We start from the raw sequence: 26,066 nt of genomic DNA on the forward strand, positions 1-26,066 counted from the left end.
ACATCAGTAGACACAGATGGAGGCTCCAGCTCCACCACAGAGGGACTCGTCCGAAGCCCCCTCGCCCGACCCCGCTGAGCCCACCATTCGACTTGCTCTTTCACCCATAGAGCAAGCGAGCCTAGCCGCAGAGGTAGAGCGCTTGCAAGCGACTTCTATCATCTGCAAGATTCTCGGCACCCGACCTAGCAGAGGAGAGCTGTGTGACCTTCTCCAGGCCCGCCTTCTCGCAGAGGTGGACAAGATCTTGGACGTACAGATACTCGGACGAGGTTACTATCAGATCGAGTTTGAGACCTCCGAGATGGCGTCCAAGGTCATCGCCATGAGTCCATTGACCATCCGAGTAGCACGAGCCTACTTTCGACAGTGGAGACATGGTTTCGACCCTACTTCGAATGTTCTAGTAGAGGAGGCAGACATCTCCATCTCCGTCTCCTTTCCGGGTTTACGGAGGGAGTACTTACCACTTTTGTCCACGATCGGCTCAGCCATTGGGACTATCCTGGAGACACCTCACACGGCAGCCTCAGTAGCTGCCAAGATGGTTGGCATTCCCTCAGTTCGCGTTTTGGTCAGAGACACTCACACGCTCCCGAAGGTTATTCTTTTGCCTCAGGTTAATGGTTCATTTGGAGTATTCGGGCCTCCCGAACCAGTGCTTCATTTGTCGATAGATGGGCCATCTAGCGAAGGCCTGTCCACAGAGAAGGCCTCGACCTACATCACAGCCTCAGTCCCAGCCTGCAAGGGCTCTCCAGCAGACATAGACAGAGACACAGCACACACATGCAGAGCCACCCTCTAAGCCTGGGGCTCGAGCGGAGGAGGGATGGCAGCAGGTCCGTGGTCGACGACGACAGGGGCCACAACGACAGCCTAGCACTCAAAGTGGTCCTAAGGCGCCTACTCACCAGCAGTGGGTTCCCACGGGGAACCGGTTTGGTCCTCTTGAGCAGGATGAGGTCCCTGCTCCAGCCCCCACCCCAGCTTCACCCTCTACAGCCCCTCCCCCCCCAGAGTTCCCCCCCTCCCCATCATCCTCCCCCCCGCCTCCTGCTCCTGCCGCCTCTTCCCCCCGCCCCTCTACCTCTACCGCTCCCCCCCGCCCCTCTTCGCCACCGCTCCCCCTGCTCCTCCCTCCCCTCCCGCTTCAGTTCCACAGTCGACCCAGGGGGCAGGGCCTTCTCCGGCTGCTAGGAGATCTCTTGGCAGCGCCTTTGCCACGAGTCGCTTGGCGAGAGAGGGACAGCCTTTCTTGCGGCCCCCTCTACAGGTACAGACGTCTCCCCTTGCAGCTATCCCTCGTGGTCTGACGAGCATTGACATCCGGCGCCGATGGGACTTCTTCGACTACGACTTCACTCGTTTTCTCGGCGACCCATTAGCAGACCATGAGGCAGCCTACTTCAGTGTCCATGTTCTGTTGCTTGCAGCTAGGGGGACAGAGGCCTTGGACTCAGCAATTGGCTTCTCCTTTCCCCTTTGCGGTAGGGACCAGACTGAGTGGACTCTCGACTCAGTGTTGGGATGGTTGCACACATAGGTCCTAGAGTTCTCTCACCACATGGGAGAACTAGGAGTTACAGACATGCTTCAGACTTTGTGGCCATTGGCCAAGTTTGCGGTGACACCTCCAGATTCAGCAGGATGTAGACACATTGTGGTTTACTTCTTTGCCGATACACAGTGCTTGCCATGCTATGTATACATTCATGAGGACTCCTGGACAGAGGACGTTGCTTTACGTACGTCTCGCTCTGCTTGGGCTTGTGCCAGGCACTCGTTGCAGTCACACCTATCTAGAGGACGCTCGGATACAGATAACTCCCCATCCAAGCCAGCCTCGAAGATAGCCCGTCTAGCTGCTACGGCAGCATCTGTTCTCGCTCTGCTTGGGCTTGTGCCAGGCACTCGTTGCAGTCACACCTATCTAGAGGACGCTCGGATACAGATAACTCCCCATCCAAGCCAGCCTCGAAGATAGCCCGTCTAGCTGTTGCGGCAGCATCTGTTCTCTCTCGCTCCCCATTAGGATCGTCTCATGGAACGTGCAGGGAGTAGGTGGGCCCCAGTTTCAGTGTCAGTGGGGCCGACTGCGTCAAGAGCTTCAGCGCTGCCTTGTGGGAGAAGAGATTGATCTCCTTATGCTTCAGGAGCACCATCTGTGTGAGAGCCGCATTAGACGTTGTGGTCAGCTCTTGCGTGGACAATATGATACTTTTTGGTCAGCTGCTTTTGGACCTGGAGGCATCCAGGGTGGGGTATGTATGACTATTACGGACTCTTTGCACAGCAGGCCATTGTGGGCAGAGGGATTATTGTGCCAGGCAGGGCTCAGTGGATTACTATGCAGGTTCAGGGTTGCCTAGTGGGCTTTTTGAACATCTATGCACCCAAAGTGGCGAGTGCTCGAGCAGAGTTTTGGTCACAAATAGTTGAGTCTGTCGCAGGCAGAACACTGGTGCATAGGAGGGGACTTCAACATGTTGGAGGACCCTTCTGACAGGATTGGTGGTAGCCATGCTACTGTGCATGGAGTTGAGCTGGCAGCTTGGGAGAGCTTTTGTATGACTTTGAGGGTCTCGGATGTTTGGCAGCACTCTGGTTTTGTGAGGCCCCTAGACAGCCTTGCCTTCTCTCGTTCCGACCGCAGAGTGGGAGGAGTGAATCTATCGCGGATAGATCGCTTCTACACTAGTGACCATTTCAGTGACTTGGGAGGGACAGTGGGCATTCTAGTAGGGACTTTCTTCTCGGACCATGCACCAGTGACCCTCACAGTGGCAGACAGGCAGAGGAGTGGGAGCACGATGCTTCGCATCCCAGATAGGGTCTTGTTGGACTCATCACTCAGAGAGCGGGTAGAAGCTCTCTGGACAGAGAGCTTGGACAGGCAGGATTCTCCTGCTGACAGAGTGGCCTCAGGCCTAGCTCAGATTAGCCGATTCTTTCTCCGGGAGTCTCTGGCTCGCCGGGGGCTGCAGCGCGAGAGGAGGCGCAGCGTCTCAGACGGGGCATTGCTTCGTTACAGAGGATGCAGGAGCAGCATCCAGACAGTCCTTGGTTGGAGGAGCAGCTACAGCAGGCTCGACACGAGTTTGTTAGCACAGAGGAGAGGCGACATGAGTTTGCTTTCCACCGACTGGCATCTCAATGGATCCCGGTGGGCGACAGAGTGATTGGTGCTTTCTTTGAGGCAGTGGGACCTCGGCATTCGCATGCCAAGGTCAGTAAGTTAAGGAGGCCCAACGGGTAAGTTTCTTCTGAGCTTGAGGATATGCGTGCAGTTGCTACTGACTTTTACCGTGAGCTACTGTCTACATAGTCCTAGTCAGAGCGTCATGATGCATGCAAGGAGCAGCTTTGGGCACAGATTCCTTGTTTTGTGACTGAGGAGATGCGTCAGAGGCTTGAGCTGCCACTTCAGCTTGAGGAGCTGCACACGGCTCTTAGGGTCCTCCCCGTGATAGCTGTCTAGGTGAGGATAGGCTGACTCCCAGTTTTTTCTTGGAGTACTGGGACCTGCTTGGCCCAGATCTCTGTAGTGCTTTTCAGTACATTTTGCACACAGGAGTGATGCCTGACAGCATGAGTGAGGGCCTGATCTACCTCATTCCCAAGGAGGGTGGCTCCTTGGATGAGATTCGACAGTGGCGCCCCATCACCATCCTCAACTCAGCCTACAAAATTCTTGCCAAGGCTTTGAATTTGAGGATTCAGCCACTTCTAGAGAGCCTTATACATGGGACTTAGACAGTTTTTGTCAAGGAACGCAGTATCCTTAACAACATCTTTACTTTTTGGGAGGCTTCTGCTCTAGCACGGCTCCGTGGTGAGGACCTAGTGATTCTTTTTCTCGATTTTGAGAAGGCATACGACAGAGTTGACTGGCAGGAGGTAGAGATGATCGCTTCATGCTCACACATTCGGTTAGACAGGGCTGTCCTCTTGCCCCCTTCCTCTTTCTGTTCTATGCGGAGGCGATGAGAAGGTTTTTGGTGTCGCAGAGCAGGTTGGTCTACGGGGCTTAGCACTCCCTATTCGGGGAGATAAGCTATTGGACGCTGAGTTTGCCAACGACTCAGCCTTGTACGTAGATGGCCAGGAGGCCAACCTTCACTGGTGTGAGCAGGCTCTGGAGACCTTCTGTTGTGCATCGGGCGCACTGATCAACTGGAGAAAGACAGTGGCTTTCTCGGTTGGTAGTGCTCCTGCACCCGATTGGATTCCAAGAGAGGGTTTTAGGTGGATTCCCCCAGGGACTACAGTTCGGTACTTGGGCTGTCAGGTTTGTTTGGACTTGTCTCCCGAGCAGCAGATTGCTCCCCTTCTCCTGTCTATCAGGAGGAAGTTGTTACATTGGAGCTCAACACAACTTTCTTTGGCTGGCAGAGTAGTAGTGGCCAACCAGGTGTTGTTTGCGACTATGTGGTACATCACTTCTTGCTGGATCTTCTCGAGTTCTTGAATCAGCCAAGTAGAGAGGCTGATCAGGAACTTCCTTTGGTCAGGATGTGACACTCAGATAGCCCGAGCCAAAGTGGCTTGGCAAGTCATCACTCTGCCTTGTTCACAGGGACGGCTTGGGATCATTGACCCAGCACAGCAGAGCAGAGCTTTTCTTGGGAAGTTCATCGTCAGAGGACTTCTTCCAGGTGAGGAGCCCTGGAAGGAGTTCTTGCTATAGCGGCTTCGTGCTAGGGTGCCTCAGGCAGGAGGCCCTTGGCAACCTTCGACCAGATGGATCTTCACAGAGATGCGCAGAGTTGTTTGAGTAGGAGACTGGAGGACCGCTTCGCTGTGAGTTTGCTTCGATCTTGGGAGCTCTTGCGGCGAGGCCTCGAGCAGAGACAGCCTACTTGCACGGAGGAGCGCCTACGGCAGCCCCTTGTCTGGAACCCCATTGTTAGCACTCAGAGAGGCCACTTGGTTGGTAGTCGGCCTCATGTTTCCTGGGGTTCCATGGCAGCGGGTCCAACGCACTCTTTAGGTGACTGGTTAGAGTTCACAAGCTTGTCAGAGGAGGTGCAGGGTTTCCAGCTACAAGGCATGAGAGGGGTGCAGAGCATGTGCCAGGACATCTCAGAGGTAGTTCCAGCTAAGTGGCTCACGCCTCTCGAGCCAGTAGCACCCAGGTGGATGGGAGCCTTCACACGATTGGAGGTTCTCATCTCAGTCAGGTCCTGCTCAGAGACTATTCCATCCCTTTTCTTCGAGCTTCAGGGTGGGGGACGCTTACAACGAGTTGCAGTAGAGGCCCCGCAGGTGGCAGAGTGCTGTTTTCAAAGGATCCGAGTAGTGGGCATCTGTGGGAGGACTTGAGTCACCTTGTTTCAATGGCTCTTCGCACACACAGAGCTACAACAGTTGGGAGCTGGCTAGTGCATAGTGGTCTCTCGGCCGCATGTGCAGCTTTTGACCATCTTGTGGAGAGTCAGCGTCACTGTCTTTGGGACTGTCCCTCGGACCAGCAGGTGTGGCTACGAGTTCTTCGGCTGATGCCTGCTCTCTCCACGGCTTGACAGTAGACTTGGGGAGCAGCGGCTTGGTCCACCCTCACAGGCCCCGGCACTTCAGTTTGAGCTATCTTCCACCAGCACGATGATAGTGATGCAGGAGGGGCGACCTACACTCCAGCCTGCTACAAAGCTTACTCCACGAGAGTGGTGCAGTGAGAGAGAGGAGTGTTGGGAGCTCATCAGTGGCCTGACACTCTGGTTCATCTGGCGGGCCCGTTGGTTCCGCATCTTTGAGGCTCGCCCTGTGCCACCAGCAGAGACTGTTCGCGATTTTTTCCTAGAGCTGATCGATACTCTCAGAGGACAGCTTGAGGGACTAAAGGGCAGCTCCGATCGCATGAGGGAGCGCAGAGAGGCTTTCCTTCGACTCTAGCGTTCTGGGCCTTTTTACACCATGGTCCAGGGTGTACTCCGATGGCACTACCGACCACCTGTGTGGCTTTTCCCTCCTCCCATTTCTTGCTTTAGCCCCATTGTACATTTGCTGGTTTTTTCAGCGGGAGAGTCTCCCATCATGGTTGTTGTAGCCCTCTTTTGAAGAGGTGGTTGTAGCCCTATGGGCAGTTTCAGTAACTAATAGAAGGATCTTTTTCTCGGAAACAAAAAAGTTCCCTACCTTCAAAGGACTCTCTTAAGAAGATGCTGACGACCATGCAAGGAGGTTTGTATCTCTCTGTAGGGGTCGAGGTCTTAACAGGGAAAATGCTTATTTGGTACTCTTTCCATCCACCTTGGATGGCTTAGCAGACAAATGGTACAGCCTGTTTGCAGAGAACCATTTTGCAACTTGGGCAGCCTTAAGACAACAGTTATGTGCAGCTTTCAGGCCAAGAGAAGGTGTTGGATGAGTTGGCCAACATGGTGCTCCAGCCAGAGGAGACTTTTGCAGAGCTTATGACTAAAACCAAGTCTTTGGTTGCCAAGCTTCCCTAGCAACCCAGTGAATTCATGGTTAAGAAGTGGATGGAGAAGGCGCTTCCCAAAACTTCTCAGCAAAAACTCCGAGAGAGTCTCCGACCCGACACCACTCTGGAGGAGTTCATCGCAGTTGCTACTAGGATAGAGTGGGCTAGGAAGCTGTTCAACAACTCCCCTCACATAGAGAACCCCTCTGTGTTTTCGAAAAGTCCTGTTGATCCATTAACTTCTTTACGCAGGGAACTGGAAGCCCTAAAGTTATAGCGAGCTCTTCAAGAGGAGAGGTCCTTCTCTCTTAGACAGGAGAAGCCTCCACATCACGAGGCATTGGAACAGATCAAGCGCGAGCTAGAAGAGCTTAAGTGTCAGCAAGAGACTAAGGCTACGGTTTGGTGTAGCTCATGCCGCTCTCCAGGGCACACTCCACAGGAATGCCCCCTTCGGGTTTACTGCCACTTCTGTGAAAAATCTGGACATGAGGACAAAGACTACTAGTACCTCAAGGGATTGCGAAAAATACAACAGAGTCTTGGTCCTACTCTTCAACAAGGGCGAGCACCTGCATCCAACATGGTTTCTCCCTGTGGCCATCCACACCATATGCCACCTTTGCTGACAGCCCCTCCTATGCAAGGTATGCCAAGTACTTTTCCGTCTCAGACCTTTTATCATACCCATGCTCCCTCATCACCTCAAAGCTTCTATGCCAGCAAGTTCAACTCCCCCACACATTCTGACACCAGTGGATACCTTGCCTTCAGCTGTGAACAAGCCATCCCCCAGTGCCATGAAAGAATCCAAATCTTTGCTCTCCGATATGGATGAAGCTTTCTTGGAAGAGTTTCGGATCTACAAAAGATCAAGGTACCCGAGAAACCACTTGTAGAACAGGAAGAGCTTACAGCAGAGACAGTCTTGAAGAACACCTTCCAACAAGTGTCCCGCTATGACATGTTGCGGCTAGATGCGAGCTTCAGAAGTGACACCCTTGCAGTTATCCAGTCACTTTACCCTGGGGCAGGTCCTAGTGGCGAGCACCTCCCAGTGCGACCGTCAGAGTCCTATATGATATCCAATCCCGCTGCTCCACTCGCTGATTATAGAAGCCCTCATCTGACAGTGTCCGTTTTGGGTCGGCAATTCTCGGGAGTGATAGTGAATGGTGGATTTGGCATCAACCTGATGCCCGAATTCACTATGTTATCTCTAGGTGAACAGCCTACTCGCCCTGCTCCCTTCACAGTTACATTGGCCGACCAACGGAAAGTATACCCAGTGGGCATCGTGGACAATGTGCCTCTTCAAGTACAAGGCTTTACTTTTAACTTGGATTTTGTTGTGGTTCGTCTTCCCCAGGTTGAGGGCGGATTTCCTTTGCTCATTGGAAGACCATGGCTGCGACACACTAAAGCACTTCATGATTGGGGAAACGATGCAATATGGATACATACTTCTGGCTCCCCGATGCAACCCATTCTCTTAGAAGGAGGTATGGATCCCATGGTGCAGCAAGTTTCTTTGTCAATGGAAACCAACCCTAAACAAGAACAGCCTACTACACCTGAAGGGTCAGATGAGGATCTGTTGGAGTGGTTGGATGCTACCAAATCTATGCCTTGTTATGGAGTATCTATTCACTCTTTGCCGGAAGGTACACCCTCTTCCAATGTTTCCTTGGTGGACGCCTTTGAATTTGGTACGCCTATGAAGAATCATAGAAGCGGGAAGAAATCACCACTACAAGAGTTCACCCGCCTTCAAACATCAGCCTCAGTGGTGTCTGCTTCTACGACCAGAACGAAGCTCTCCCTTCACAGAGCCCAGCCTGCTTGATGAATTCCCTGCTCTTGATAGTTGTCTTGCTCATGGTGCCTCCTCTTGCTCTCCATCAACTGCCGCGCTTTGTAGCAACTAAACTTTCAGCTCTTGCTCTCCATCAACTGCCGCGCTCTGTAGCATCTCAACTTTCAATTAGTGGACCATGGAATTCGTCTGCAACGGAACACGGACTCTTCCGGCCATACTTTGCATGGGTGATTAATAATTGCTATCTGCCACCCCCTCGCCCGCCTACATTTTTTCCCCTCGCCCCTAGTCCCCATGCCCACTCACCCTCGCCCCTAAGTCCCTTGCCCTCGCCCCTCATACCCCCTAGTCCCTTGCCCTCGCCCCTACCCACCCCCTCCCTTCCCCTTGCCCCTACCCACCCCTTACCACTCACCCTCGCCCCTACCCCCTACTCAGCCCTCCCTTGCCCTCGCCCCTATCTTCTCCCATCTCGCCCCCTACCCCCTACTCATCCCTCGTCCCTACCCACCCCCTCCCTTGCCCTCGCCCCTACCCACCCCCTACTACCCACCCCTCACCCCTATCTTCTCTCACCTCGCCCCTACCCACCCCCTACTACCCACCCCTCACCCCTATCTTCTCCCATCTCGCCCCCTACCCACCCCTCGCCCCCCCTCATCAGCCCTCGCCCCTACCTAGTGCTATCTCACCCCCTACCCACCCCTAGTCCCCCCTCATCAGCCCTCGTCCCTACCTAGTGCCACCTCGCCCCTGCCACACATGGCCCGGAAAAATCGCTTGCTGCTTCTCATCACCCTCTCCCCCGGGTACTTTCACAGTGTGTAACCTCTTGTCTTCAGCTTGAGGAGACAAACCTTCTATTATTTAAAAATCAAGCGGACCTGTGGCATTGTTTCCTTGTTCACAGAAGCAGGAGAGCGACACAAAGGGGGAGAGCACGTTTTCTGTATTTCCTTGTGGCTTTCAAGCATCCACCTCGCGGTCATCCTATTGCTGTGAATGCTTTTTGTTCTGCAATCATTATGGAGCTTAACCTTAATTGCGGCGTTACTCAGGCTTAGTCCTCTTTTGGAGAAGAGTGTTGTTGCAATAAGATGCAAGGTTCATCTGTAAGCGTGGACCAGGTCATTTTTCTATCAATATGGTTATGGAGGATAAAGATGTGCATGATCCAAACCAAGCTTATCTCTTTGCTGTGGAGCCTCATTGTGTTTTGCCGATATGGATTCTTGGACTACGCAATCATACTGGGTTCTGGCCTATGCAAAGGCTTAAGGAGTTTGCAAGCAGTGCAGTGCTTTAACTCCACTTTTGAGGCATATAAGGTTATGGTTGGGCCTAAAACCTGCTTCACGAAAGATGTACGGACGCGGTACCTAGTGCTTCTCTTTCACAGTTTCAGTAATCCTCTCACTGAGACGGTGAGCGGTCTTGTGGCGGGCAAGCTGTAGCAGGCTACAGTGTCACTTTCACAGGACACTCAATTAGTACAGTTGGTCTGGTTTGGTTCACACTGGACGGACTCTCTGGGTTGGGCAGTGACACGTGGCAGGATACAGACGGTGGTCTAGTGGACATCATGGCCAGGTCACCACCACCACTCACTTTGGAGATTGGCTTAGGTGGCTGACACTTATGGGCCGTTGGGTCATCGGATCATCTTCTAGATATATGGTCCAGCATCGTCGTCTAGAGATTGAGTCTATACACAGAGCACGTCTTCACTATCCCTGCACATTTGAGCCTCGACACCCCATTGTACCTGAGAGTCTTGGGCTGGAGCTGAGTGTGCTGCCACGCCAGAGTCTGTATCAGTTATTTGAGATAGTCGAGTCATTTGTTGTGGTCTGCTGCTGGGTGTCACTGTGAGCTCAATTGTTGTCTTGTTGTCTATTGTTTCCTGTTTCAGTCTGTTTTGAGTGAGATTGTCACGCACAAAGGAGCATCCACTGTAGAGAGCACGACACACTATCTGCGCTACAGATTTATGTATGAAACTAATGTTCTATGGAAAAACTTGTTATTTGTGAATAGATAACAGGATTGAGAATGAGATGGTGATGATTTTGGAGCAATGACAACTCCCGAATGAACCTGATACCGAATCATTAATTTTGAATCACAAATTATTCAATCGAACTGCCGTGAGCGCATCAAGAGTTTCTGCGGGATGAGATTATGGCTATATAGCTAGAACTGAATGATTGAACCACTCTGTTCAATCATTCAATATGAACTCAATGTGTGATTGATGGATTGGGATCCCCTGAAATGATTACTCGTACGTGACAGTGCTTGGGTGCAAATGGAATGATTGACCAAATGACTGCAGCATTTAGGTCTCGGAAATCAATGGACATGATCGCAATATGGGATTCAATCCGACATCAGTGAGATCTGGGATAGATCTGGATGCAATTACTAAATATGTTGCTAGGAATCATGGTCCTAGATCAGAACAAACTCTATGGACGTGATTGCAATATGGGATTAGTTAAATCGACATCAGTGAGGTACGGTGCGAATCTAGATGCGATTGCTAGATACGTTGCCAGGAGTCACGGTCCTAGATTCTATGTGATATGATATGAATGTGATATGAATGAGATTTGAATGTGATGTGATGTGACTGTCATCTTTGTACAAGTGCTGGATTTGTGTCGTCTAGTGCGTCGGTACTTAGAGTCAGTGTCTATTGAACTAGTTCATGGCTTATGTCTGATTTTGGAGGCGTAATCGAGGGCGATTACAATTCTTTCAAGGGGGGGAGGTATGTCACAAACAGATGACATGGCACGATCACCGAGTAGAGAGTATGGACAAATGCTGACGTGGCAGAAATTCCGAAAACTGAGCTAACATGCTGACGTAGCAGCTTGTACGACCTTCCGCAATTTGTGCTGCCAGCAGCTGGTGACATGGCAGACTGTACGGATTTTCCACATATTGCACTGGCTGCTTTTACCGGCAGATTTTTGACCAGATTCTTTTAAGTTTGGAAGCTTTTGGGGCATCCCTTGTAAGAATAAATAGACCCTTGAGGCCTCACTCTTCAGAGCATCTAGACGCAGAGTCTGAGAGCAGAGGTCCCCTTAGGAGTTGTACTTTGCTCAAGTATTAATATGAAAACAATACCAAAAGGGGCAACAGTCTTTGGGGCCAATCTCTCTGGGCACGGAACTACGCCGGGCCGTGTTGACCAAATTGAACTATGATTTTAAAGTTGTAAAGTATTATGTGTCGTGCCAGATTTTCGACTTGGGGTGTCCAAGTCTGTTACATCAGCACTCCTGAGTACCGCGCAGTATCTTGGTACCCCGCAACACTCCTCAGTACCCATCAGTACCCAATATTACCCAACATCAGTAGCATCAATACCATTAACATCAGCATCTCAACATTTAGCATCATTGTATCGGCATTGTGCAAGAATAAAGAAAGTACTTGCTCTGGCAACAAAGCAAGGGGTCCCTTGAGGGTTTGGGACTCGACATTCGGTGTCGTCTCTTTTCTCTCTCTTTTGTGTCTCTCTCTCTCGTTCAGTTCAGTTCAGTTCTTTTAAGTGAACTAAAGTGTCCCTTGTGTTTGTGCGGAGTACTCGATCCGAGCTAAATCCATAAACACTTCTGCTACACGTGACATCACATCACCTCTGAAGTTGGCACTGAAGAAGTCGACTCTATGAAGACCAAGAAGTTGCTCAGAAGGCACAGTAGAGCAGCCGACCATCCAGGCTACTTCGGTCGGAAATCTACTTTTGAAAATACCAAGAAGGCAAAGAAACGAGTTCGATTTGAGGATGATTTCAATTCGTCCTCTTCTTCTTCTGATAGCTTTGGCAGTGCTTTCACCTCCGAGTCCAATGACGAGGGAAGAAAGGGCAAGAAGAGGAGAAGGATCCAAAGGCATAGCATACGCAAGAAGAAGGCAAAGAAGAGCCGATCCCATAGAAGATCCAAAAAGTACTTTGACGGCTTAGACGAGGATTCCTCCTCCTCGGACAGTTCAGAGTCTGATGAGTTGATGTTTGCAAAGAGGAAGCAATTTTACAAAGCCCACCAATATGATTTCCTCGAGGATAGGAAAAAGAAACCCATGGATTTTAAGGAGGGCGGGCAAGCAATAAAGTTTGACACTTTTTCTAGCTTCAAGAATACCTACCTAGCCCTCACTTTCATTCAATAGTTTGATATTGCATACTATGGAGGACGCTATTCAGAGCACTCCAAAGTCTGGAGGGCAGCATTCTACCTCAAGGGGAACGCACAGACTTGGTGGTTTACCCTGCTTCTACGGAGGGAGGCACCAACAAAGTGGCTTCAGTTCTTCTTCATGGCTCACTCAAGAATATGAACTTGATGTGATCACCACTTGGAATCATCTGAGGATGACCAAGAAGGACACTCTAGATACTTACTGCCATAGATTTTAGGACACTTTCTCACCGGCCTCTTCTTTCAAGGAAATTACGTTCAAGCAGCAAATAGAGCGATTTTGTTGTGATCTATGTGAGGTCCCCAAACCCGCCGATACTAAAAAACGGGATGGGATCCTTGACAGGTCTCTAAGCCTAATAAAATCTGAGTCCCTAAACAAGAAGAATCCAGGGAATTCACCCTTACCATTAGTAATGGTTTAGGGTTATAACCATAGAAGGAGACCTAGTCTTGTCTCACAGTGGAAACGGGACAACTTGTTGAATAAAAAAAAACTATTCAGGCCGTATAACTTTCATCATGCGGATTAAGGTTTCCTTAGCCAACGCTTTTTTTCCGCTAACATATGTGAGGGCACAGCCGCTGGTGGGCTCCTCTTCCAAGTGGAGAAGTTTCTAGACGCTTTCAGTGCGCGGGAATGGATAGTTACCTGACTAATCAGGTCCACCCGTCCATGATTGGCAACCTTAGTCAATCCCCACTTACCATCCCGCACTCACACATGTTGCTTTGTTATTTAATTACTACCACATTCTTGTCACAATTAAAATAATGATTTCTTTTATCTTTCATAACTGAATTTCATTAAAACAGCCCTTGAAAATAGTATTGAAAACATTCTTTTACCAAATAGACATCTTTAGTCTTAAGACAAGGTACTGTCATTCTGGAGTAACTCTGACCAGTACTGGCTTGTCTCAAAAACGGCACCCATTCCTTATTTATAAAAATTGGGGTGGAAAAAGTCATCACCCAAAGTCTGGGTGCCCATACGCCACCCGGTTGCCTATACAGCCGGGCGGTTTCTCTAGGATAAACTCGATATCCTAAGTAATATCCACAAGCACAGACAAGCATCATGTAAAGACTCCACGTGCATTGAGGAAACCGACTCATCCAGGGCGGAGTCGCCATCATTACTCATTACATGGAGTAAAATATCCCAAGGAATCAGAGGTGTCTTGAGACAAGCTGTCTTAAGAATGATCAAACATTTCTTGCTTAGGTCAATCTGTTATAGCCCAATCATTTCTTTCCTATTTACAACCATTGCTCGTTGGTTTCTTGGAAGTCACCTTCCATTTACGGCCAGTTAATCCTTCCTAGTCCTTACGTATGAAATGTTAATTTATAAACGAACTTTAATCTATTTAAAGACTTAAGTGAGCAAATGGAAATCCACCTGTGAGACTGGTCAGCCATTTGCTGCTGTGCTGGCACCTGCAGACTTTCCTCCGTAGGCCTATGACTATGCCCAACCTCATGGTCATGAGTTGCTCTATTCCTTTTGTGGATTGTATCCTCTTCCTCCGAAAGAGGATTTTCCTCTGGTTCTTTTTGGAGCCAGCCTTTATAAAAGGACTTAATCGATTAGAGAATTAAATGAATAATCTCTTTTATTCCTTTTATCCAAAAATAAGGATTTTCGGAGTAAATAGGTATCCTTGTTAAATATTTGGATGAGATATTTCTCTTGTAGCTTCCTGGTACTATTAGTATTCTCCCATGATTATCGTATAATTATTGGAGCTATTTTACTAAATTCTCCTTTAATTTATGTTTCAAAATATCCTATTTTGGCCTTAGTAAATTATGAGTTACCTATCTGCTAGTGGAATATTTATCTTAGATGTAGTTTGATACGTTATATCTCTAATAATTTTCTGGCTAACTCATAAAATTGATTTATAAATTTTCCTTCTAGATTTATCGTTTAATTTACACAATATTGGACAACGGTAATTTGTTATACTAATTAATTGGGGCTAAAGTTGATTCTTATCTCTAGTAATTATCGGGTAATTATATAAATTCATTTACTAATTTCCTTTCTCTAATTTATATACAAAATCTTTTAATATTAATTAAAATAATTAGCTAAACTAATTATTTGGATATGATCTATTTATCTCGGGTTCTTAACAGTAGTTTAAACCTCCGATAATTATCTTAAAGCTTTTATGATTAATTTGCTATTTTTTCCCTTTAATTTTTCCTTAAAAACAATGTTTTTCCACTGAGAATAATTAGGTAAACTACTTATCTGTGGTTAAGATAATTATCACGAGTTTTTTAAGATGTGTTTTACCTCTGATAATTATTTCAAAGCTTTTTAGATTAGCTTGCTATTCTTCTTCTTTTATTTTCTCTTAAAAACAGTGTTTTTTTGCTGAGATAATTAGGTAAACTAATTATCTGTGGTTAAGATAATTATGACGGGTTTCTTAAGATGTGTTTTACCTTTGATAATTATCTCAAAACTTTTTAGATTAATTTGCTATTTTCTTTCTTTTATTTTTTCTTTAAAACAATGTTTTTTTGCTGGGATAATTAGTTAAACTAATTATCTGTGGTTAAGATAATTATCACGGATTTCTTAAGATGTGTTTTACCTCTGATAATTATTTGAAATCTTTTTAGATTAATTTGTTATTTTCTCCCTTCACTTTTCTTTTAAAAACAGTGTTTTTCTGTTGAGATAATTAGGTAAACTAGTTATTTGTGGTTAAAATAATTATTACGGGTTTCTCAAGATGTGTTTTATCTCTGATAATTATCTCAAATCTTTTTAGATTAATTTGCTATTTTTCTCCTTTCCCTTAAAAATAGTGTTTTTCTTCTGAGATAATTAGTTAAACTAATTATGTGTGGTTAAGATAATCATCACGGGTTTCTTAAGATATGTTTTACCTTTGATAATTATCTCAAAGATTTTTAGATTAATTTGTTATTTTTTCTTCGTGGCCGGCTTGGATGGGGAGTAATCCGCATCGAAGCGACCCCGAGATAGGCGTGACTATAAAGATTGTCCAACCCAGGCCCAAGAAGAGCGTACCGTTTGTCGGGCTACCTCCTCTATCCAGGGAGTCCTCATGTATATATAAATAGCACAGTGGGCTCTGGGTGTCAGCAAAGAAGTGTACCATAATGTGTCTACATCCTGTTGTATCGGGGGGTGTCACCGAGAACTTGGCCAACGGCCACAAGGTCTGTACCAGATCTGTAACCCCCAAGTCTCCCATGTGGTGAGAGAACTCAAGAGCCTGAGGTAGAAGCCAATCCAACACAGAGTCCAGAGTCCACTCAGACTGGTCCTGCCACACAGAGGAAAAGAGAAGCCAACCACTGTGTCTAGGGCCTCTATCCCTCTAGCTGCAAGGAACACGGAGTCCAGAGTCCACTCAGACTGGTCCCTGTCACACAGAGGAAAAGAGAAGCCAACCGCTGTGTCTAGGGCCTCTATCCCTCTAGCTACAAGGAACAAAACATGGACTCTAAAGCAAGCCGCCTCAAAGTCTGGTGAAGAGTCGCCGAGGAAGCATGTGAAATTGTAGGCGAAGAAGTCCCATCAGCAACGGATGTCGAAACTCGTAACCCTTGAGGGACAGCGGCCAGAAGGGGGGTACATAAGAAAGTCTGCTCCTCTCTCACTAGACGGCTCGTGGCAGAAGCACTGCCAAGAGACCTCCTAGCAGACGATGAAGGTCCTACCCCCTGAGCCGGCTATAGGGCAGGAGTAGGAGAAGGTGAGGGTGCAAGGGGGCTAGCGGGTGGAGAGGGAGGGCAGGGATGAGCGACGGGGGGAATGGGGGGCCCTACTAAATTCTTTCTTCAGCCTTGTCAAACCTTCCAAAGCCGCAGTTCTATGATCCAAGGCATTTAATAGTCCTAAATAAGCTTTGAAATAATTCCTCTACTGTTGCATATATTCCCTTTCCTTCTTAATAATATTTCTCAAATTTTGACTGGATTGTATGTAGCCATTGGTCTGTTTGTGTCATTTTTAAGCGGTTCGTCTGAGTCTGATTCTATACACACATTTTCATTCAACTATTGGAGAACTAAAAATTACCACAGGCATTACCTCCGTCTGCATTGTGACGGCCTCTCTAATTGACTTCAAGCAATTGGCAAGTACCAGTGTAATTATGAAATCAAGGAGTTAAGGATAAAATGCATTTGAGTGAGTCTACTGGTGGAAGCACTTAGTCCATTTTAAATGTTTTTGGGAGGACTGAATTGAATGGGTGGGACTCCCTTAGTCACTTCTCTATACTGTAATTTACCCTTCAGACCCACTTCCTCCACTTTTGTAAGATTCCTGGCATTAAAAATTGGCCATTTTGAGGACGTTTCAATTCCAGAAAAGCTTGTAGAAGTTCCCCCTACTCTTCTGGCATTTCCTACCTGCTGGATGCATTTCTCATTTAGTGGTTATGAAAAGAAGCTAAATTGATGAATAATGGAGTGACCATAAGCAACGAATATGAAAGTTAGGTCCAATTTATGACACGTCTATTTTTGTGCTCACGATGCTGTCTGAAGTATTGCTGATTCTCCCCCAATCTAAAAAAGAAATCATAAGGATAAACTGTCAATGCAGATTTTGATTGCACAACTGAGATGGATGAACAGTCAAGCTGCCAGCTACAGGGCCCATCTCATGACAAGTTTCAGTTTGGGTTACAGTCTAGTAATTTTTGTTGTTCTCCCCTAAAATTGGATTAAGATTGATGATTATGCAGCAATATCGTTGATCCCTTCCCATGGAAAAGGCTCATGAACCTAAAATCAGATGAAGAAAATTTTTGTGGACCTTTTATATTCAAAACCCAGGAAGGCCCATCCTATGACATTTGAAACCAAGGAAGGCCCATCCTATGATAATTTGTCCTCATACTAAATTTAGTCCCCGAGTTTGTCGGCTGTCTCACATCAATCATGAGGTCCAATATTCAACCCCAGTCTCTGTGCTCCCATGCATCAAGGCTTACCAAATCTTGTGAAGTATGTGCAGCCAAGACAGCTGCATAGCTTTTCTGCCAATAGTGTGCATGTGATAGATTTCTCTATTTATCACGATGTGGTTCAAATTTACCAAGATGAAATTGGTCGATGGACTGAAGGTGATTCTTGTGGACGTGCAGTTCTTGGTGCAGAAGCTTCGTGGAGTTTCTGAAAGAATCCTCTGACAGTTTTTTTCTATTTATGTTCAGCTGGAGTGTCGTTCACAGTTTGAGGATATGCGCCATGAGTTGAAATGCTTGAAATTGCAACTAGGATGTAAAGAGGAAGTAAGTTATCTCACTGCCTGTTGAATTCTTTTGTAGAGACCTCGTGATTGTTGCAATGATTTTATCTCAGGAACACACAATGTCGTTGAGAGCACTTAGCAATAAGTACTCTGCAGAAATTGATGCTCTTCAGAATCAAATCAGGTAAAATCATCATCTGTGGCATGGCAGAGACCTGCATGATTTACTTGTACTGGTCCTTTTTAGGCTAGAGGTTGCCTTATCGCTTATTAATTTTGAGTGTTACATTACATTTTTTATTATCCAGCAAGTAGTTATAGGGATGCATACTTGTCAAACTAATTTAGTTGTTGTGGAGCAGGCAGAGCCAAGATGAGTTAACGCTCAGAGATGCTGCAGTTGCTCACCTTGAGCAGGAGCTTTCATGCCTGCGCTTCTCAATGCAAGAGATGCAACAAAGTTCAGAGGTGGAATTTCAGAGTGCCACATTGAAATGTAGGATGCCTATTTTCTATTCAGCAAACCTGTTGGCAAATAGTAATGTGGCTCTTTGTGTTGCTGCATGCATTTGGAAATGCTTACTGTCTGCTTTACCTGAACAGACCAACAGGAGATGAATGAAATGAAGCACAAGCTTGATATGCTGACACATGACAAGAATTTGCTGGAGGATCGTGTTTTGCAAGAGAATAAGGTGCTGCAGAGCCAGCTACAGAGTGTTGAGAAACAAGGTAAGTAATGTGTGGTTCATTAGATTTTGCTCCACAGTCCGTTTTGTAAGCGTCTTCAAAAACCTTGTGCTGACAGTCATAACAGAAAGGGCAGACTTTGAAAAACGTGTGAGGGAGTCAAGCTTCAGTCGACATTCAGAGGTTTATAAGCAAAAAATCATGAGGTTGCGGAAAGAGAATGAGGATCTGAGACGCCAGTTGCAAGGGGTTGTCCACAATTAGGCTTGTCAGCATTGAAAAGCTTGTTGGTGTGCCACGACTAACAGATGCTTTTTTGGAAAGCTTCTTGGTTGGGGCAAGCATGATAACAGGTACTTAACCTGACTTAATTAAGCTAAGAGCAACTCCAAGCATCAGCATCAATTCAAGTTTTCTACTAAAAAGTGTTTTTAGTTTGTGATCTGTGTAAGAAGGCTGAGGCTTTTTTGCACTTGGAGAAAAATTTATAAGGGGCTCTCTTTGCAGGTACTTGTACCGAAAAGTCACAATCACCCCTACTTAAGAAGATGAGGAAGAGTGTGTGTGACCCACTACTGAAAGTCCTTTATACAAATAGGAAAACAAGAGTCAACTATATTTTAGAGTGGCCTACGCATAGATAAGACTATGCTAAGTTAATACCCCACTTACAAGAAAAAGGCAAAAGAAAGGTTTCACATCATTAACTTGCCATGTGGCACTAATCGACAAGCTTTATTCAACGGTCTACTTAATGCCTTGTGTAGGCCAAAAAGAGTGCTTCTATGCTAAAAATATCATGGGTTATGTGCAATATAAGGTTTATATGTTCAGGAATGTTTAAGTTTTGAGTATTCTTTGATAAAATTAGGTGTTTGACTTCTACAAAATCATTTTAGTGAAAATCATCAGAGCCGGTTCAGAGTGCTCAGCAGGAACACAGTGTTGTGCAGATGCAGAGACAGAGACAGGTACAGGCACAACCTATTCTTGTCTACGAAAGGATAGTGAGACAGAGGTTAACAAACGCAGAGCAGCCACCAGACAGACCTCCAGAGGAAAGGTTATCAGACCAAGATAGACAGGACACTCCTAGGCAGTTGGACAGAGAGATAGAGGAGGATTAGCAGTCGATAGCAATTCAGGAGCAAATCGAGCTGCCCCAGAATAGGAGACCCCAGCAGGCTTCAGATCTTCTGGAGACTCGGTCACAAGTGCCCCTCACAGCAGACCCTATTCAGGGAGAGCAGGAGAGTGGGTCCTTGCAATTTGTTGATAAAGATAGCAACGAGATTATAGGTTGCGCCGGGCTGATTTCTTTACACAATTACACATTAAAAACACTATAACCATGCACATAATTCAAAGAGAATACCCAATTAAGATTGAGAACTCGATGAGGACTGGATTTGCTTGGAGCTGGTCCCCCCTCCAAAAGGACTTGTAAGACAATAGGTTGTTTGTTGGAAAGAGCCGCGGAGGGGGGGGTGTTAGAAGCTTACCTCTTGCGGTCCTCTCTTGCAGTCCATCGTCTCCTCTCCAACGATTGTCGAGCGAGCAAGCTCTCCACCAAAGATTGATTGTGTGTGTGAAGGAAAGAGAGAGGGGTGTGAGTTTTGAGAGAGAAAAGGAGAGAAGAAGGTTGCAGACGCAATGGCAAAAGGAGAAGAGCAAGGTATGCTGCAAAAATGCGGCATACATTGCTCTGTTTCTTTTTTAAGTCAGTGCCTATTCTCCGACTTTTGCTATCATGTCGATTGTCGCGTTCACTTCTGCTATTGTATCTACCGTCACCGCTATTCTTGTATTGTTCCTCTTCTTTCCACTAAGCCTCATGCTCAAGCTCCTTTTGAAGATCTTTTCACCCTTTGACATCACGGACAGAAAGCAGCGGGAAGGCTGAATCAATGCTCGCTTTTGTGACTATCCTTGTTTGCAATCTTGGTTTTAGGAGGAAGAACAACACGAATGCTTGTGTACAAACTTTAGACAAAGTACTCAAGAAGCTCAGCATGCATGGCAGGCATAGTTACCAAAAACAGGAACGGGGAATGGGAACGGGATGGTCCGGAACGGGACGGGAACGAGGAGGAGAAGGGGGGCCCGGAACAGGAACAGGGCCGGACAACGTAACCGCGAAACGTTTCAGACCCGAAACGTGGCGTTTCACCCCGAAACGTTTCACTCTAGGCTAAGACCTCACTGAAACGTCTGACCGAAACGCCAATTTTGTGTGTATATAGAGTTATGTATAGACAAAATAGGTGTTCACAATGTAGTGAGTAGAGATACATGCTATGTTAACCTTGAAATAGCATATACATATAAATAAATAACTTTTTTATTACTAAATTCTCTTAAGGGATTTTTTTCTTTTCAGGCGTTTCACCCTGCAGGTGAAACGTTTCGGCCGTTTCACCCGTTTCACGGTTACGCTGGGGCCGGAACAGTTGACTAAACTAAGGCTTGAATTACCTCCATTTCAGCTTAGTCCCAAATCAACCAAAAAACTGCCAGATGATGCAGCATGAGCACGCGAACATGAGCAGAAGACAATTAGGGCATGCAAGTGTAGGGTGGCACCATGTACTACTCCTAGGCCACTTGGGATGCATGAGGTCCATCGCTTTAAATTGCGAAAATGACTAATTCAGCACGAAATCAGATGACAAAACCATCAAAATGTAGGATGTTGGCTTGGGATAGTTGAGGTTGAGTCTAACTCTAACTTTCATGTTTTTGTAGTTCATGGCCTCGCCATGAGCTCCATACATCCTCGCTTGTTTTTTGTTGGTGTAGATAATCAAGTGAAGTGTTGGAATTTGGTGGAATACAACGAGGCGATTAGCTTCTATCATGGACATTTGAGCGGAGTCTAGCACCTATTACTCCACGTCATAGCATTGGACAATGTTGAGACTGTCGATATATGTTTCCTGCTTCTCACGCCCTTGTTGTCAAGCCTCGCTATCTTATTGTAGTGACAATGAGAACCGCGAAGATAAATGTCATACAATGGGACCAAGCCGACTCGACTAGTGTATTGAGGCTACAAGTAGTTGTCAGGCTCTTGAAGAACACACTCAATCCCTATCTACTCAAAGCTACACTCAACTGTATGTCGGGCACTATGACATCCGCTAGCAAATCTCGTCGATTCATTAAGCAAACGAAGTCCAAGCGAAACGAAACTTATAGGTCTTTTGACCACTCCTCAAAATCGCGCTTATTATCTACAGGGCAGATTTGACCTAACTGTTTTCAACCCCAAATGCACCCTAAAGCTTAGCAATGATGCCCCAACACCTCTTCAATGCAGTTTTGTTATGTAAATCTTGAGTTATGAGCAAATTCAAATGGAGGTTAGCTGCACAATTTTATCGGGAGAGAAGCATAATGTCGCAAAGAGCTTTCACCTGTGAATGCAATGAATCAAACGACACTTCAAACAGACACTTCACGAGGGAGTTATGAGCTTGAGAAGAAAGCAAGAGAGTACACAGAGCTCTGCAAAAATGTCGTAACACTTATTATCCAAAAACTTAACTTAAGTTTTATAAAAGTTGGCTTTTATATCTTAGCCAAAGGTTTTGGATTAAAATCGGAATGATAACTGTCATAGCATAAAAATTCATTGATACAATCTGGAAGCATTTAGCCCCACTTTGTCTGGCTCATAATCACATAATTCTTTACATTTTCAATGTGAAAATTACAAAGACTTTAGGCTAGAGACGTCTAGATTGCTCAAAAAGATGAAAAATCACATCATAGGTTGTATATAAGCTCCATTGTTAGCAAGGTGGCTGACATTTCTCCCCCTTCTAGCTGGGTCATCCACGACATATGGTATTGGGTAGTGTTCTGGTTTCCGGGCTCTTCGTTGCTTCTTCATAGTACTTGATGCAGAGCTTGTTGTTTGCCTCTGCTGCCAGAAACTGTAAGTCAATGAGAGTTTTGAGCTCCATGGTGGTATAGCCCACAAATCTTGCACGTAGGTTTTCTACCACGGGGCCAAAGATATGTGATATGAAGGTAAAGAACCTGTGTACAAAGCCTCTTCAAATGTTTGCATATAATAGGAGGACAGAGAAAACAATACTTTCTCAAACATCGCGTGCTCGCTGCTGCTGCTGCTGCTAGCACCCCCACCCCCTGTCACCATCGTTGCCTCCCCCCCTCCCCCCCACCCTTCGCTACCCCCCCCCCCCCCCCCCCCCCCCCCCCCAACTATTCTCGCGCTGCCCCCCTGCCTCACCTCTCGCGCGTGGCATCCCAGCCCGCCCCTGCCCGCCATATCCGCTGCTTGCCCGCTGCCCTCACACGCTGCCATCCCCCGCCCGCTGCCACCCCCCCCCCCCACGTCGCTCTCCGCCTTTTTCTTCCCGAAGGTTCCCTTCAACTGGCTCTGGCACTGCTGATATTTTAGACGGTGCTCGGCATAGTTTGTTGCAAAGAATTTCCTCCATCCGCTTCTCCGCCACAGCAGCAGACAAAGATGGAGGCTCAAGCTCCGCCACAGAGAGACTCGTCCGAAGCCCCCTCGCCCGACCCTGTTGAGCCCACCATTCGACTTGTTCTTTCACCGACAGAGGAAGCGAGCCTAGCCGCAGAGGTAGACCGCTTGCAAGCGACTTCTGTCATCTGCAAGATTCTCGGCACCTGACCCAGCAGAGGAGAGCTGCGTGACCTTCTCCAAGCCCGCCTTCTCGCAGAGGTGGGCAAGATCTTGGACGTACAGATACTCAGACGAGGTTACTATCAGATCGAGTTTGAGACCTCCGAGATGGCGTCCAAGGTCATCGCCATTAGTCCATTGACCATCCGAGCATGTTCGAGCCCACTTTCGACAGTGGAGACATGGTTTTGACCCTTCTTCGGATGTTCTGGTAGAGGAGGCAGACATCCCCATCTTCGTCTTCTTTCTTGGTTTGCGGAGGGAGTACCTACCACTTTTGTCCAGGATAGGCTCAACCTTTGGGACTGTCCTGGAGACACCTCGCACGGCAGCCTTAGTAGCTGCCAAGGCGGCTGGCATTCCGTCAGTTTGCGTTCTGGTTAGGGACACTCACACGCTCTCGAAGGTCATTCTTCTGCCTCGGGTGAGTGGCCAAGGACTGCAGTTTGGTACTTGGGCTGTCAGGTTGGTTTGGACTTGTCTCCCGAGCAGCAGATTGCTCCCCTCCTCCTGTCCATCAGGAGGAAGTTGTTACATTGGAGCTCCGCGCGACTGTCTTTGGCTGGCAGAGTTGTAGTGGCCAACCATGTGATGTTGGCTACTATGTGGTACATCACTTCTTGTTGGATCTTCTCGAGTTCTTGTATCAGCTAGGTAGAGCGGCTGATCAGGAATTTCCCTTGGTCAAGGCAAGACACTTTGAATGCCCGAGCCAAAGTGGCTTGGCAGGTCATCACTCTTCCTTGTTCGCAGGGAGGGCTTGGGATCATTAACCCAGCACAACCGAGCAGAGCCCTTTTGGGAAGTTCATCGTCCGAGGTCTTCTTCCAAGCGAGGAGCCCTGGAAGGAGCTCCTGTTACAGCGGCTTCGTGCTAGGGTGCCTCGAGCAGGAGGCCCCTGGCAACCTTCAACCAGATGGATCTTCACAGAGATGCGTAGAGTTGGTTTGAGCAGGAGACTGGAGGATCGCTTTGTTGGGGGGTTGCTTCGATCTTGGGAGCACTTGCGGCGAGGCTTGGAGCAGCTCCAGCCTACTTGCACGGAGGAGCGCCTGCGCGACAGCCACTTGTTTGGAACCCCATCGTTAGCACTCAAAGAGAGCACTTAGTTGGTAGTCGGCCTCAGGTTTCCTGGGGTTCCATGGCAGCGGGTCCAGCACGCTCTTTAGGTGACTGGTTACAGTTTTCAGGCTTGTCAGAGGAGCTACAGAGCTTTCAGCTCTACAAGGCATGAGAGGGGTGCAGAGCATGTGTCAGGACATTTCAGAGGCAGTACCAGCTGAGTAGCTCACGCCTCTCGAGTCAGCAGCGCCCAAATGAATGGGGGCCTTTATGCGACTGGAGGTTCTCATCTCTATTCAGGCTTGCTCAGAGATTGTTCCCTCCCTGTTCTTCGAGCTGCAGGGAGAGGGACTCTTACAGCGAGTTGCAGTAGAGGCCCTGCAGGTGGCAGAGTGCTGCTTTCAGAGGATGTGAGTGGTGGGCATCTGTGGGAGGACTTGTGTCATCGATCCTGACTCAGCAGCTCTTGAGAGTGGACATTGGAGGCTGTGGGCCTGGGAGTGTTGTCCACTGGCACGAGTACAGTAGGACCCTGGTGAGTGACTTTGGAGGGACCCTCTCTTCTGCAGACCACCCAGGCGTCCCCTTCTTTCAGTACACTGTTCGACTGGGACGTCACATACTGGCAGCACAGAGAGAGGCTCGCCCCGCTGCAGCACCTCATTGGCAGGAGGAGGGTCTCACAGCTGAGTTTTTGGCAGCTTTTTGGGAGAGGTTGTGGGACTCCAGACAGCCGAGGCGAGTCACTTTGTTTCAGTGGTTGGTCGCACACAGAGCTACAGCTATTGGGAGTTGGCTGGTGCATAGTGGTCTCTCTGTCTCATGTATAGCTGGTGGCCACCTTGTAGAGAGTCAGCGTCATTGTCTTTGGGACTGCCCTTTGGCATAGCAGGTGTGGCTTCATGTTCTTCGGTTGATGCCTGCCCTTTCCACGGCTCGGCAGTACACTTGGGGGCAGCCGCTTAATCCACACTCACGGGCCCGGCACTTCAGTTTGAGCTATCTTCCACCAGCAGGATGATAGTGATGCAGGGGGGGCAGCCTACATTCCAGCCTGCCACAGAGCTTACTCCACAAGAGTGGTGCAGTGAGAGAGAGGAGTGCTGGGAGCTCATCAGTGGCCTGACACTATGGTTCATCTGGCGGGCCCGCTGTTTCCGCACCTTTGAGGCTCGCCCTGTACCACTAGCAGAGACTGTTCGCGATCTTTGGCTAGAGCTAAAACAAACTCTTAGAGGACAGCTAGAGAGACTCCAGGGCAGCTCCGACCGCATGTGGGAGCGTAGAGAGGCCTTCCTTTGACTCTGGCGTCGTGGGCCTTTTTTCACCATGGTGCAGGGTGTACTCAGATGGCACTACCGTGCACCTGTGTGGCTTATACCTCCTCCCATTTCTTGATTTAGCCCGATTGTACATATGCTGTTTTTGCATTGGGAGAGTCTCCCCTTCATGGTTGTTGTAGCCCTCTCTCGAAGAGGCGGTTGTAGCCCTATGGGCAGTTTCATTAACTAATAGAAGGATCTTTTTCTCAGAAAAAAAAAAAAGGAGGACAGAAACATCACTCTACCATAGAAACCATAGAGAGCTTCATCAGACGATTGACCTAACAAGTCATAGTAGAGCTCTTGATTTCCTTTGAGGAATGCCATCCACGGAGCATCCACGGAGCATCTGTTTGCTATGCTTGGTGAAATGTCTAGATACATGTGAGAATCATTTTGGCTATTTTTATGAACATAATGCAGGTGATATATGGAATCCTCTTGAAGATATCAATAGCCTCTGTGAGAGTGTTTAGCACGTAATCTTCATTCGCTTTACCCTTGGGTGGACTCAATCTAGGGTAATTGAGTCATGTAGGATGTTTCTTCAAGATGATTTGGTGACTTGCCCAAGATCTAACTTTGGGTATTGGG

The 26,066-nt window shown here is 47.6% G+C and overlaps 1 protein-coding gene across 1 annotated transcript in view; it reads left to right on the top strand.

The window, feature by feature from the left end:
* Positions 1–19,249, top strand: part of LOC147425867 (4/1 protein short form protein) — a 120,604-nt gene extending 101,355 nt beyond the window's left edge. The window contains exons 4-9 of the mRNA XM_086498443.1: positions 17,683–17,760; positions 17,831–17,904; positions 18,083–18,216; positions 18,324–18,452; positions 18,529–18,763; positions 18,918–19,249. Of these exons, the coding sequence (XP_086354569.1) occupies positions 17,683–17,760; positions 17,831–17,904; positions 18,083–18,216; positions 18,324–18,452; positions 18,529–18,674 (561 nt within the window). The 3' untranslated portion in view covers positions 18,675–18,763; positions 18,918–19,249. The remainder of the gene's footprint in view (positions 1–17,682; positions 17,761–17,830; positions 17,905–18,082; positions 18,217–18,323; positions 18,453–18,528; positions 18,764–18,917) is intronic.
* The last annotated feature ends 6,817 nt before the right edge of the window (positions 19,250–26,066 follow it).

The sequence above is a fragment of the Adiantum capillus-veneris genome, chromosome 24 (assembly GCF_014529385.1).
Source record: "Adiantum capillus-veneris isolate H3 chromosome 24, ASM1452938v2, whole genome shotgun sequence".
Taxonomy (NCBI): Eukaryota; Viridiplantae; Streptophyta; class Polypodiopsida; order Polypodiales; family Pteridaceae; genus Adiantum; species Adiantum capillus-veneris.